This window comes from Mustela putorius, unplaced genomic scaffold (genome assembly GCF_011764305.1).
Source record: "Mustela putorius furo isolate JIRA1106 unplaced genomic scaffold, ASM1176430v1.1 tig00001535_pilon_pilon_pilon, whole genome shotgun sequence".
NCBI lineage: Eukaryota > Metazoa > Chordata > Mammalia > Carnivora > Mustelidae > Mustela > Mustela putorius.
In genome coordinates, this window is record NW_025421787.1 from 208,029 (window position 1) to 222,333 (window position 14,305).

Sequence of the window (14,305 nt, forward strand, 5' to 3'; positions counted from 1 at the left end):
CTATTGTTATTGGATGACTTTAATGAAATGGCATTTTCTTAATTAAAGATGGTAGATTTTTGCATCAAAATTAACAAACACAATAAAGCATTCAATAAACAATCATGATACTTTGAAATAATGAGGAATCAGAATCTCCTGCATTCCTTTCTCCCTAATGCTTGTTTGTTTGAACACTCTTAAAAAAAAAAAACACCAAAACACTTACTTCCCCTACAAAATGTGTGAGAGTTGTCTGATACTATGATTCATGTGAGATAACATTAATATTTTAAAAGCAAATGTTGTTGCTTTTATAATTATGTTTACTATTTGCCACCTAATGAGATATCATAAGAGCAATTATATTTCTTAATTTGGTTGTTTCTTAAATAAACATAAGTCATTGAAAGAATAAGAATATTTCATTTGACTCCATTTCTTCACTTTTAGTTTTAGGTATATTATTGCAGAAGATGAAATCTATGGTCAGAATTCTTTCTGGAATCAAAGCTATCTAAATTCAAATCTCATTTCTGCTGTTCACTATCTGTGTGAACAGATATTAAATTATTTAATTACCAAATAATTTACTAGCTATAATTTAATAATTACAAAATTATTTAATTTCTCTACTCTCGGTTTACTTATTGGTAAGTAGTAGTACTTACCATCATCTTCTCCACTAAGTTATTTGTGTTAGTTAAATGATGGAATGAAGAGAAATGCTCAAGCTTAGTGGCTGGCCTCAACGAATGCTCAATAAATAATAGGTGTGAGCACGTGTGTTTTAAGAATGCATCCCAGAATGCCTGGAGATGTCTGCGTGCTTGCTGATCCTCATCCTCCTCTTCAACCCTGAGTTTAGGAATTTATATGGATCAGGCTGTGTTCCTTGAGGAGAATGGGTGACGGAATAAACATTTGTTCTTATCAGAGTGACTGTACATTGTATGCAAGTGATCACACTCTGTATTCTATACCTGCGGGTGAGGACGTGCACCTGGCCCAGCAAAGTGCATGTAGCCAAGTTAACCGATATGCCTCAGTCTCATACTTGGAGGGAGAAATATTATATTTCCAGAGGTTAGTATAACTTTCATTGTCTCTGGATTTGAGAGTTCGGAGGCTGGCTTGCTCCTCATTCTGTCATAAAGAAGATAACTCATCATTTTTCACTGTATCCTGAAGGTGTGACTTTCTCTCTGAATCCTTTAGATGAGCAAATATTGATGATTTGCCCAAGTGGTATCCATGTCTGATCTTTCTGGCCATTCACAATGGTTATTAACATTGGTGGATACAGTGGTCAGTCGTGCTGTATTCTGCATAATCCCTTCATTGAACACTGGATTCTTATGGGGTGAAACAGGCAGTAGCTTTTTCTTCACAGTTTCCCTTTAAGGCTGTTTTGTTGGTTTTCCTTTTACCTCTCAATAACTTTGTACGATTACTCTGGATTTAGAAAAAACTTATTTTTAGGAGTCAAGAGTTTAGTTTAACATAAATATAAATTTGCCCCTCTATCCTATTCAAAAACTCTTTTCCCTGTACTTCCCTGGTTTGATAACAGTGGGGTTGGACGTATGGACAGGGTTGGGGGGAAACTGTTCTGCTACGTTTGTTTCACTTTCTCCGCATTTGTTTACTGGCCTTTTCTCCTTGAGAGCTGGGTCTCAGATTCTTGTGTGGCAGATGCCTGAATGCCCCTCTGTTTCCCTTGGGCACTCAACCAGTTAGTTACTCCTTCCCCCATCCCCTGGGACCTCCAGATCTTCTCAGTTCCAAAATAAGTGCAACTCTCTCCTGTTCATTTCTTATGAACTGTCTAGCTGTCACTTTCTGATATACTTGAGGCCTGGCTATTCCTTTTTGTGGGAGGCCACAATAGGGCTTGAGATGAGGACCAATCCAGGCCCTGACTTGTGGCTCCTTTAAAGGCTGAATAGCCGAACAAAAGCCTTAGGTCGATAAAATCGAGTAGCATTGAGAAAGGGTCTGTGCTATGTGTTATGCGCTCGCCTACCTGACTTCCCACATGCTTGCTAAAAATGAGAACAATTCGGTTGGGGTCATAAGTTCGTGGCTGGTCCTTGCTGCCCTAGTACAGCCCATAAATTACTTTCAGGTTTGCTGTGTCAATACAGAACAATTGTACCGGCGTCAGCCATTTGGTGTCACAAAGTCTGCTTATAGTTCATTGTGAAACTTATTATGGGAACTCGTGGTTAACTAGACACAGATGTATTGCTTCTCCTATTATCACTATATATATGGCCTTAATGCTTTGAATAAACTTAGCACTGTTGGACATCCTCCTCAGCGCTCCTCCTGCCCCATCTCTCTGCTTCTCGAGTTCTTTTTTTCTTCATCCTCTTACCCTCACGTTCCTGGTCGATTTGTCGCACCGGCCGTGACACCTTTTCCTCTAGATTCACTTGAAACTTCTCTGTATTCCAAGTCTGTCTCCCATGTCTCAATAACAAGACCTACCAGTAACTCTGTCAAGACCTACCAGTAACTCTGTCTTCCCACATCTCCTTGCACATGTATACACAGTTGTGCTTAAAATTACTTTTAGAGGATTTCTATTCCTTGTAACCAAAAGAGGTCTAATCAAGCAGTGGGAAAACTGGTCAAAGAGAATTGAGGGAAATTTTGTGCATGCTATGGAATAGTCTTGTGAATGTATTTCTGCTCCATGACAGTGCATACTGAGTCCATCAGGTACCATGAATTGTTTTGTTAAGATGTGAGAACAATAAATGCAGATACATTCTCCCTCTTTGGCTCCTATGTTTTTGAGACTAGAACTCAACTGTGCTCTCTGCTAGCCGAATAAAATTAGATAACAGGATATTTTGTTTTTGCCTTTATCACTATATAGTGATCCTATAGAGAATCTGGACCTTGGTTCATCATGCCTATTTCCTGTTTCTTCAGTAACACATACAAAATCTATCTTTTAGTGTGGGTTCGTACTTAAACTGGTATATTAAGTTTAGCTATGAATAACAGAGACCCAACTATGATAACTTTTAAAAAAATTTTTTTTTTTTTATAAACATGTATTTTTATCCCCAGGGCCAACTCTGATAACTTAACACGGAAGTTGATTTTTTTTTCTTTCATTTAAAAGAAGTCTGAAGTGGGAGCTGGGTGACTTAGTTGGCTGAGCATCTGCCTTAAGTTCAGATTGTGATCCCAGGATCCTGGGATGGAGCTCCATGTCAGGCTTCCTGACAGTGGCAGAGTCTGTTTCTCCTCTCTCTATGTCCCTCCCCCTGCTAGAGCACTCTCTCTCTCTCCCAAATAAATTTTTTTTACAAAATCTTTTTTTTTAAGATTTCATTTATTTATTTGACAGACGGAGATCACAAGTAGGCAGAGAGGCAGGCAGAAAGAGAGAGGAGGAAGCCAGCTCCCTGCTGAGCAGAGAGCCCAATGTGGGGCTCGATCCCAAGACCCTGGGTTCATGACCTGATCCGAAGGCAGAGGCTTAACCCACTGAGCCACCCAGGTGCCCGGCTTTGTGATTTTGAACTCCACGTTGGATGTAGAGATTACTAAAAAAAAATTTAAAAACAAATAAATAAAATTAGCTTCATGTAAGACTCCCTGTATTGCTTTTCCTTTCTTTTCTTTTTTATTCATTTCTTGGGAGATAAGTGAAAATTTTATCAGGAAACAGATCATAATTAGATCTATTCTTGGAAACTTCTGCTTTAGATTTAGGCTCCAATTTTTTAGTATGAAAAATTTGAAACCTGTAGGGAATTTGAGAGAGCAGTACAATGAACACCCATCTATCTTTCTTGTAGAGTCAGCAGTTATTAACATTTGGTCGCATTTTGACTGTTGATCTATCTTTCTATAAATTTTGTTGTTGTTGGATCTTTTGAAACTTTAATAGGATTTTTATAAAAAAGTTAGGACACTATATAAAACTTTAAAGTCAATAGATCCCCAGGAATAAATGCAAGACAGAGGTCAACTGATCATATATAGGCTTTAAATCATAATTTCTTTCTTGGTTATTTCAGAGGATCAGACCATATATATTGCGGATCCACTTAAATAGACCTAAGATTCCAGCTTCTTTTCTATGTTAGAACTTCTCAAATGATGCTTCTCAGAGTTATCCTGATCTGAGCATACCACGGAAACAAGCTTCTTTAGCCATTTTAATGCAAGTTGAAATTAATTTTTTTTTACAATGCTATTGCCTTTTGGATTATTCAGTTTTATTCTGACATTAGCAACATCACCATACAGCCAGTAACTCTGCAAAAGATGGTTTTTTTAGTATGATTCACATAATATTAAAAAAAAAAGGGAAGGAATGTGGTTTGTTACATAATTTAGAATCTGAATCATTTGCTTCCTCCTTGGAAAGTGGTAATTCCCATAGAATGGATACACGGATTCAGGTCCCCCAATGTCAAAGAGGAATATGGGAAACATCCTTTGGAATAGAATGTGTTATTCTAAATAAGGACAGTTAAGCCAAATGACTGTGCTGCATGGTTTTGCCTGGATGCATAGACTTTAGGCTTAAATAGGCATGAAATTTACATGGACATTTTACATCAAGCTTTCCATTTAATAACCACATTGCTGGCTTATAGAAACTGCTTTCTTTGGAGTTCTAGTTCTGTAGAATAAAGGAGGTAAAGTGTTTTCTTTTTGCTAATATGACAAGCAGAAGAATTTATATGAGAAAAGGTCTTTGAGGTCCAGGCTTACACTCGGTGTATCTGGAGCCATGTTATAGACTGTAATACTGCTGTTCATTAAGTAGTCTGCTTTCCATCCCTGCGGCCCTCCTCTCCGTGGCAGCTCAGGGGTTACTTCTGCACAAGTTAAACTACTCTGCCAGATGGAAGACAAAAATGCCATACTAAAACTTTTATGAAGTTAAAGGAATACTTTATCAATTTGAATGGCTCCCCCCAAACTCAAACTTTTATCTAACAAACTTCTGACTTTCTTTTATAAACTTATATTTTATTTATTTAGCTTTTTAAAAGTAGACTTCACACCCAACATGGGCTTGAATTCACAACCCTGAGAATCAAGAGTTGCATGCTTTACCAACTAATCCATCCAGGTGCCCTTGATAAACTTATTTTTAAACTGTTTAAGATTTACAGAATGATTGAGAACTTAATTCCGATATGGCCCACATCAGTTTCCCTTATTATGAATATATATTAGTCCCTACTACATTTTTACATGCACTTTCCTTCCAGCTAACCTTACATGTTTTATTAATCAACATATAAACTGTATGTGCCAAGCATTTTTTTACAATATTTTGTTTATTTATTTAAATGACAGAGAGATCGTGAGAGAGAGCACCAGCAGGGGGAGCGGCAGGCAGAAGGAGAGTGAGAAGTAGGCTCCCCGCTGAGCAAGGAGGCTGGTGCTGGGCTCCATCCCAGAACCCTGGGATCGTGACCTGAGTGGAAGGCAGACACTTAACTGACTGAGCCACCCAGGTACTCCTAGGCCAAGCCTTTTGAACTTAGTAATTTTATGTTGATAGTCTTCAAAAGTTGTGGAAAGAATACACAATGGAATTAAAAGATGTAGGGAGCCACATTCTATCTTCCTCCAAAAATCATCTGGATCTTTTTTTTCCAGTCAAAATACCCTACATTTTTCCCTCATAGTCCTCTTATTAACCATCTTATAAGTTATCACTGATAATAGCATTTTCTAGATCACTGAAGCTCTAAAACCCACGATATTTCATTTTTTCCTCCTCCTGTTCAGTCACTATGAAATTTTTCTTTAAATTACAGTTCAAATGCAATACTTTTTAATTATTCTTATGGTGATATCCATAATATCTAAAATGCTATTTAGGTTTTTTAATTAAACACACACAGAGGTAATGTGTAAGTGCTCGGGCTGCCATAACAAAATACTACAGTCTGGGTGGCAATCGAAATTTCTCAGAGATTTGGAGGCTGAGAAGTTCAAGATCAAGGTGCCCATCAGCTCTCCTCTTGCCTAAGAAGGCTGCCTTTTAGCTGTATCCTCAAGAAATGGAGAAACAGAGGTCTCTAATGTTTCTTCTTATGAGGGAATCAATCCCATCATGAGGGCCCCACCCTCGTGACCTCATCTAAACCTAAGACCTTCCACAGGCCCTATTTTCAAACACTATCCCATTGGAGGTGAAGGCTTTAACACATGAATTTTAGAGGGACAGGATTCAGTCCACAGGAGGCAGCAATGCCCAACCTCAACACTAGAGAAAGTGCTGCATTAAGAGGAATTGTGAGGCCGGAGCTTAGATTTGTTATATGGAGGACGAATGCTAGCCTAAAGGGCCACTGGGTGTTTCATCAAGGCAGTGCAGGGGTGAAAATTGTGTTTTAGGAGAGCAAATCTGGTGGTTGCTTATGGGATGAATTTTACTGGAAGAAATCACAAGTAGGAAAACCATTTGCGGGAGTAATGTAACAATCTCTGAATAAAGACCCACATTATGATGACAGCACCTTAAATGCACCAGACATGAAGCTTCTCCTGATGCTTCTACAAGAGGGGATCTCTTCCTTAAATCTACATTTTTCTTATGTTTAGGGGTTGCTCTTGGAACTCTTAAATTCCGCACTATATTGTGTTTGTTTCTGTACTTAGACCTTCCACCTGGCAGTTCCTCTGGTGGGTAGCAAAGAGGCGTCAGAGCAATGCAAAACCCAAAGCCAGAAGGCAGCCATCGCCACGATGGGCCTGGAGACCCAGACTCCTACCCAGCAGGATATGCTGCAAAAACTTCGTGGACTTGACCACATCGCTTGACGTCCAGGGGGTTTGCTCAGCGCCACCAACGGGATCCGCCACCCCCCACCAAAGGACGCTCTCTGAGCTTCCTGGCTGGCAACTCGCAATGACTGCGCTTATCGGGCTCCAAAAGCTGTGGAGCGGATGAATGAATTGCTCTCAGTTCATTTCCGAACTGTCAGGGAAAGACAAGCTACCCCTCCTCCTCCGGGAAGGGACGGCAGCCGACCATGGACTGAGCGCGCCTCCGTTCCTCTAACAGGGCTTGGACTGCTCAATAGGGCCCTCCCCACCTTGGGATTCCACGCATCCTTTTACCAGTAAGGAAAGACATAAGCAATAATATTCAACAGGCATGAAGTACAGATTACATCAACACGTATGCAAATACAGAACTAAGGGAACGGTTAGGCTGTTTAACGGCAAGCGCCTACCCTTTAAGAGCACCGGAGTCCCACCCCTCCAACCTCGCCCCCGACAACCCCCGCCCCTCCCCCCCCGCAGCCCCCCCCCCGTCCCCGCTACCCCCCCCCCCCCCCTCCGCAGCCCCCCCCCCCCCCGCTGTCCCCCCCCCCCCCCCCCCAGCAGCCCGCCCCCTCCTAGGTTGCCCTGCGCCGGCGTGATCCACTGCTCCCATCCCAGGGTGCCTTGCGCGGCGGGCTCGCTCCCGGTTACGTGCGCGCGGCGGGAGCCGGAACGTGCTCTCGGGTGGTTGCCCCACCCCCCTCGGCCTAGTTTGTTCAGCCTCTAGGTCTTGAATTTCCCGCCAGGTTGCGGCTGGGCAAGAGCGATGCTGCCTGGCCCGCCTTGGCTTTGAGGAGAGAGGAACGTCCAGAACCGCTGCAGCTTCCTTTCGGCGCTGAACCCCGGCGGCCATGTCCACGGGGTTCTCCTTCGGGACCGGCACGCTGGGCTCCACCACCGTAGCCCCCGGCGGGACCGGCGCAGGCGGCGGTTTCTCCTTCGGGACGGGGCATCTAGGTAACTGCGCTTCTGCGCCTTCCCGGCCTGGTCCTCTCCGTGAGATCCCGTGGGTGGGCCCGTCCCTCTCCCTTCGCGCTGGGTTCCTTTCTAGTGGGTCTGCGAAAGAGAAAGACAGACTTGCGCAGCGCCAGCCTCATAGTCCTGCCGTTCGGGGGCCTGGTCGGGAGGGTGGTCATAGGGTTGTGAGTCCCCAGAATCCACAATGGTTCACCCAGTGTCCCTGTCCAGTGGGGTCTGGCTGGGTGAAAGGGCCTGGGATTTCACGCTGAGCCCTCGCAGTGCGGCAGTCTGAGGCACAGAAGGGATGAACGACATTGTGGGTCATTCTGGGCTTTTAGAAAAAGACAATAGAAAAATTTTAAGGGGGACAATTAGAGTTTTATCGCTGATAATTCAGAATTCATTGCAGGATATAGGGCTTTGGACATTCCACTGCTTTAATGATTTCGTGGTATTCTAAACGAGCTCACCTCTTGGTACCTCATGGAACCCTGTCCTTTTTTACTGCAGGTTTTTGTTTTAAATACGTGTTGCAGCATTTCTTGGTGGTCATTTTGAACAGTGTGCGTATTAGTATACGTGAGTGTTATGGTGGAATGACTCACACTGTCTTCTAGTTACACTGAAAACTGTAGGTAGCATATTTATCGTTTTTGTGCAACCTGCTAAAGCACCGCTTCAGGCGATGACGAAATACAGCCAGCAGAGGTTTAGAAAGAGACAATAATAGTCAAAGGTCATTTTCATGGTGAGAGATTTAATTTTTAGAACTCTGTCTTTTTAAGGTAAAAGGGGAGGAGTTCATTACATCAAGAAGTGTGCATAGAAAATGTTACAAGGTATCTATCTCCTGAAGCTTGAGGGATGTCATTGTAGAGTAAAAAGCCAAAAGTATCTTCCTTATATTAAAAAGGGGAGGTACAGGGGCGCCTGGGTGGCTCAGTGGCTTAAGCCTCTGCCTTCTGCTCAGGTCATGATCCCAGGATCCTGGGGTTGAGCTCCGCATGGGGCTCTCTGCTTAGCAAGGGGCATACCCCCAGCTTCTCTGCCTACTTGAGAGCTCTCTCTCTCTCTCTCAAATAATAAATAAAATCTTAAAAAAAAAAAACATAATTTACCAAGAAAAATGGGGGAGGTACAGACTACACAGTCAAGGAAAAAGTCGGGGAATTTCCCTTAATACCTCCTTTTCTCTCTGCACCCATAATCAGCAAGGCCTGCTAATTTTAATTACCTAGTTTCCATTTGCTTCACTTCCAGTGCCACCGCCCTGTTGCAAGCTCTTGTCATTCATGGAACAGATATTTATTGAACACAGTTCCATATAATGGACTCTGTTTTAGATGGTGAAATAAATAAGGGTACTGGCTCTTTCTTCCAGGTTTTCAACCAGTAACCCTTCTCCGATTTGGCGAAAACTATTCCTATCATGTCCTACTTAGATTAGTTCAATGGAATCACAATTGCTGTGTCAAAAATATCCTTTTTTTTTTTTAAGATTTTATTTATTTATTTATTTGTTTGTTTGTTTATTTGACAGACAGAGATCACAAGTAGGCAGAGAGGCAAGCAGAGAGAGAGGAGGAAGCAGGCTCCCTCCTAAGCAGAGAGCCAGATGCAGGACTCTATCTCAGGACCCTGGGATCATGACCTGAGCTGAAGGCAGAGGCTTTAACCCACTGAGCCACCCAGGCATCCCGATTTGGTCTCTTTAGGTAAATCATTTTAGGGAAGTTACTCTCCAAGCCTCAGTTCCCACATCTGGAACAGAAATGCTGATGAATAAAGTACTTAACATCATATCTGGCACTTGGTAAGTGCTCCCTAAATGTTACTTTCTAAGTCCACATTAGGGCATGCTGGAGAAGTTAAAACAACATTCCTGACCTGATGGAGTCAACAGTAACACATTCTGATGAGCCATTGGCAGATAATAGTGGGTTGAGGCAAAACTTGGTCCTGTTTGGGGTAGCTTTTAAATAAATTTCTCTCCTGTAGAGAAATTTCTCTTTTGCTTTCTGGAGTAAGAAGATACCACTTTGAGTATTTCTTCGGTAATGTTTTCACATTTAATTATGAAACAGTGCCTTGTGTCTTCAGTTATCTTAAGTTGTCAAGAAATTTTAAATATTTAGTCTAAAAATACATAATTTCAGAAAAAATAAAAATAAAAAAAATTTCATTGTGCGTCTTTCTATATTTATGGAATAGCAGTAAAACCAAATGGGATCACTGAATTATTTGGGAGGGAGGACAGCATAACTACCATTTCCTTAATTTGAGGTCTTCAAAATTTGCCAATAACATTTATTAAAATACCTTTTTAGCTCAGTTGATTAAGTGTTCACAGTTTTGTGCTTTGTTGGTAATACCTTAAACCCTGTTTTGCCAACTTTCTGTACTTCACATACCCATGTTCCTAGAGATAATTTTACAATCAATGATAAACTAAGACAGCAGGCCCGCTCCATTTTTTTGGAAAGATTTTATTTATTTATTTGACAGAGAGAGATCACAAGTAGGCAGAGAGGCAGGCAGAGAGAGAGAGAGGAGGAAGCAGAATCCCCGCCGAGCAGAGTGCCCGATGCAGGACTCGATCCCAGGACCCTTTTTTTGACCCCCTAGTGTTGATGACTGGTTTCAAGTTCTGTTCCCCTCACAGTGATTGGCTGGTGTAATACATTGTATAAAATGTGTTTAGTTGAATTTATTAAGTTCCTAATGATGACAGTAATAACATTTATTAAGTGAAGTTAATTCACCATGCATAATCTCTCAATCTTTTGCAAAAAATCTGTTAAGTGGGCACAGTTATTAACATATTGCATATGAGGAAACAGAGGATCAAGAAGGCTAAGTTATGTCACACACATCCCAGGACATTGGAGAGTTGGCACTGGAACCCAGCCATAACACCGCTCCCTCCTTAAATTGCAGTGTCCCAGACATAAGCTTTTTAAAACTGACCTTGACTTCTCTTGGGATTATGTCTGTTTGGAAGGGCCGGCAAGACAGAATAAAGATACCTATATAGGATGAATGGGAGCTCCCATTATGTTATGTGTTATAGTCTCTTTTAACTCTCTTGTACAATTTTTGGAGTGTCAGGTTGTTGAGACATTTTGTTCATTTTAATAATTTGTTCTCCCACTATAGTTAGCAAATATGAGCCCTTGAGTTTTGATAAGAACATTTGAAAGTTGTGAACTTTGTTCACATCACTTGCTATCACCAGCTGTTCTTTTTGAGCTTTCAGAAACTCTGAAGAGAATTTCTGCTTATGAACACATAATCTGGATAGAGGGTAATTTTTACTTTGTATTTTCCTCTTGCCAGATTATGTTTCTTTTCCTCTTCTCACCCCTACCCCAGTTCTTGATGCTGTTTTGGTGACAAGAAAAGTAACTGTATCCCCCATCCCTGCCTAAATCCATGAATATGGTGATAAAGCAACAGAGAGGTGGCAAAGATCACTTAAAAGAACTTTTCTGAGTATGTTTTATTTTTCTTTATTTAGTAGTTGGGAAAGAACAAATGTATTTAGAAATATGAACTATACGTGAGTCATTCAAGAGGAAAATGATCCACATTCATAGGACTTCTCTGTGGCCATTTTAAAATACGCTGTCAATAAAACTTAGAAAAGGAGAATATGTGATACTGTTTATGATTTCCTTGGGATCTGAAATCTTTTGTATGTGACTTATTTTTAAAGAGAACAGGAGACTATTTGAATTGGGTTGGTTAAAAATAAATTGTTAGTTCTTTTTGTATTTTATGGCAATATATTGAATATGTGAAAAGAAAGAAAGTGTTTAACCTTGAAGAGTTAATTCTTATTTTTCTTTAGGAAATACTGGTTCCAGTAGACTTTATTTTGTGTTCTTTATAAATAAGCAACCCTTCAGTGGGTCTCAATTTTGGAACTCTTGGAAGCACTGCAACTCCTGCCACGACATCTGCTCCTTCAGGTGGTTTTGGAACCGGGCTCTTTGGATCGAAACCTACCACTGGGTTCACTCTGGGAGGAACAAATACAGGTAAGGAGGATTGTCACATTTCAGGGAGTAGCTGTGGGATATTCTTTTGAAGGTTCTGGTTTATATCTCTGCCCTTTATAGGGATTGTCATTGGTGTCAGACCTAAAACATGGTAAATATGAAGATGGAAAGATATATAGGGATGTGGTTTAAGGGCTAGTGGTAGGCCTCACATTGGTTATGATCTATTCTAGTGTAAATGAAAACACCCATTTAGGGGTTCTTGGATGGCTCAGTTGGTTAAGGGTCTAACTCTTGATTTCCACTCGGGTCATGATCTCATGCTTGCAGAATGAGACCTTCTTTGGGCTTTAAGCTCCTTGGGGAGTCGGCTTGAGATTCTGTCTCTATTTCCCTATCCTCCTGTTGCATACTGCACCCCCCTCCCCCAAGCTCTTTCTCAAAAATAAATAAATCTTCAAAAAAAGAAGAGAAACAAATTTGAAGATGTGATCTTTTAAAGAAAGATTTTATTTATTCATCAGAGAGAGCGAGAATAAGCAGGGGGAGCAGGAGGCACAGGGAGATGCAGGCTCCTCACTGAGCAAGGAGCCCATTGCAGAACTTGATCCCAGGACCCTGGGATCATGATCTGAGCTAAAGGCAGCCGCTTAACCAACTGAGCCACGCAGGCATCCCAAGATTTCTTTTTAAAATAACTTCTTTTTTGGTATACTTGACACAAAGGAGATATACCTCTTGAAATATAAAGAATTAATTTAATTTTTACATGAGAGTATATAATGCAGTGTTTCACCTTAGTGAAGATAAATCAAGTTTACCAATTTGGACGTTTTTTAATTTGCATATATGGGGCAGTCAGCATTCTTTCTTGCTATAACATTATAATTTACCTTCCTAAGAGGCGTTTTAAGTTTTTATATTATTAAAAGAGTTGTTTTGATGGGAAAAGGGCAAGAGGTCAAGGTTTCTGGTAGACATTTCGCTAATAAAAATCTGTTTTTTAATACTTAAAGATATTTGGTTATTAAAAATATGTGTCAGTAATGCTGCCATTTCAAAAGCTTATTTCTTTATTTACTCTTTATTCTGTACCCGCAGGGCCTCTTGGTCTCTGTTACCACTTTATGCATTGACATTCCAGCTTTGATTGCCACTTTTCACAGCCACACATAGAAAATGTAAGAACTGCAGGAATGCGGGAGCCTCCAGTGAGCTCCTTGAAACGACTTTGTGTGCCAGTGTTTGCTTAGAGTAGCTTTTTTTTCTCCTTGCCTAATGTTGTTATAAGCAGTACGTTGTTTGCATTTATAAATCTTATTCCCTATATAATTATATATAGCCGGTAATATGAAAACCAGTGCTCTAGGAAGAACGTTTCTATTAGCGGTCATGGTAGAAGATACTGGTTGTTGTAGTATCATATCCTGAGGATGACTCTAAGTCTTGCCCTTGTAATACCCCCCCCCAAAATGTCATCTGCCATTGATGATTAAATTTTATTTCTCTTTTTGTCCCCAGGCATAGCAGCAACTATAACTACAGGATTAACTCTGGGTAAGAATTTTTGGAGGAAAGATCCCAGATCTGTGGTTTTCTTCTCTTCTCTTTCTTATTATCTCACAGAGCTGGGGTATAGAAGGAAGCATGTAAGGAACCTAATAGATCACAGACACTGACTCATTATACAGCCTTTCAGTACTGGAGTTTTTAAAAAAGTCAATGACTTTTTAATAATTCAAAAAAAACTTTAAATAAAGCAAATGGTTTTTTTTCTCTGGAGGTTTATTTTACATTGTATTTTTATAGTCATTTGAACCCTTTTAGTGGAAAAAAAAAAAAAATGGCAACAAACTCTAGACCAGAAGTCTTAGAATTAAGCCCTGGTTGTAATTCCAAATCATTGTGAGATCTTAGGTAGTCATGTAGTATCTGGCAGCTTTTGGTTATCTGTAAAACAAGGGTAGGACTGAAAGGTTTTTGTATTTCTTTCAGCTCAAAAACGCCATGGTTCTCTGTAGCGATACGCCAAAGGGAATGTGAGTAAGTAGGATGACAGTTAATAATGTCAAAGGAGGGAGAAGGGGTACATACAGTTATGGACATTGGGGAGGGTATGTGCTTTGGTGAGTGCTGTGAAGTGTGTAAACCTGGCGATTCACAGACCTGTACCCCTGGGGATAAAAATATATGTTTATAAAAAATTAAAAAAAAAAAAAAAAAAATAATGTCAAAAGAAATGAATGAATCAAAGGACAGTGAGGAAACTCAGTCAAAGTTAAATTTATTAATTTAATTAACATTTGAAGTAAACCAAAGATTGGTGGACTTTGTTCATTTGGATGCTACTCACCTGTGACCAGCAGAAAGTGTAACCCATCTGTTCACTACCAGAGTTTTGGACAGGATTGGCTTCGGGGCAAGCAGTTGGATTCTCTTGTTTTCTGAGATTTTAGAACCCATACAGGATTTTAGAGCACTGTACCCTGGCAGGAATTTCTGGTTGTTGTAAGGGCAATCCAGAAGTTTAATTTCTGGAAGCT

At 40.6% G+C, this 14,305-nt stretch overlaps 1 protein-coding gene across 1 annotated transcript in view; it reads right to left on the bottom strand.

Moving 5' to 3' along the window:
- Positions 1 to 10,176, bottom strand: part of LOC123394146 — a 36,998-nt gene extending 26,822 nt beyond the window's left edge. The window contains 2 exon segments of the mRNA XM_045087819.1: positions 7,584 to 7,857; positions 10,173 to 10,176. Of these exon segments, the coding sequence (XP_044943754.1) occupies positions 7,584 to 7,857; positions 10,173 to 10,176 (278 nt within the window).
- Positions 10,177 to 14,305: the final 4,129 nt, after the last annotated feature.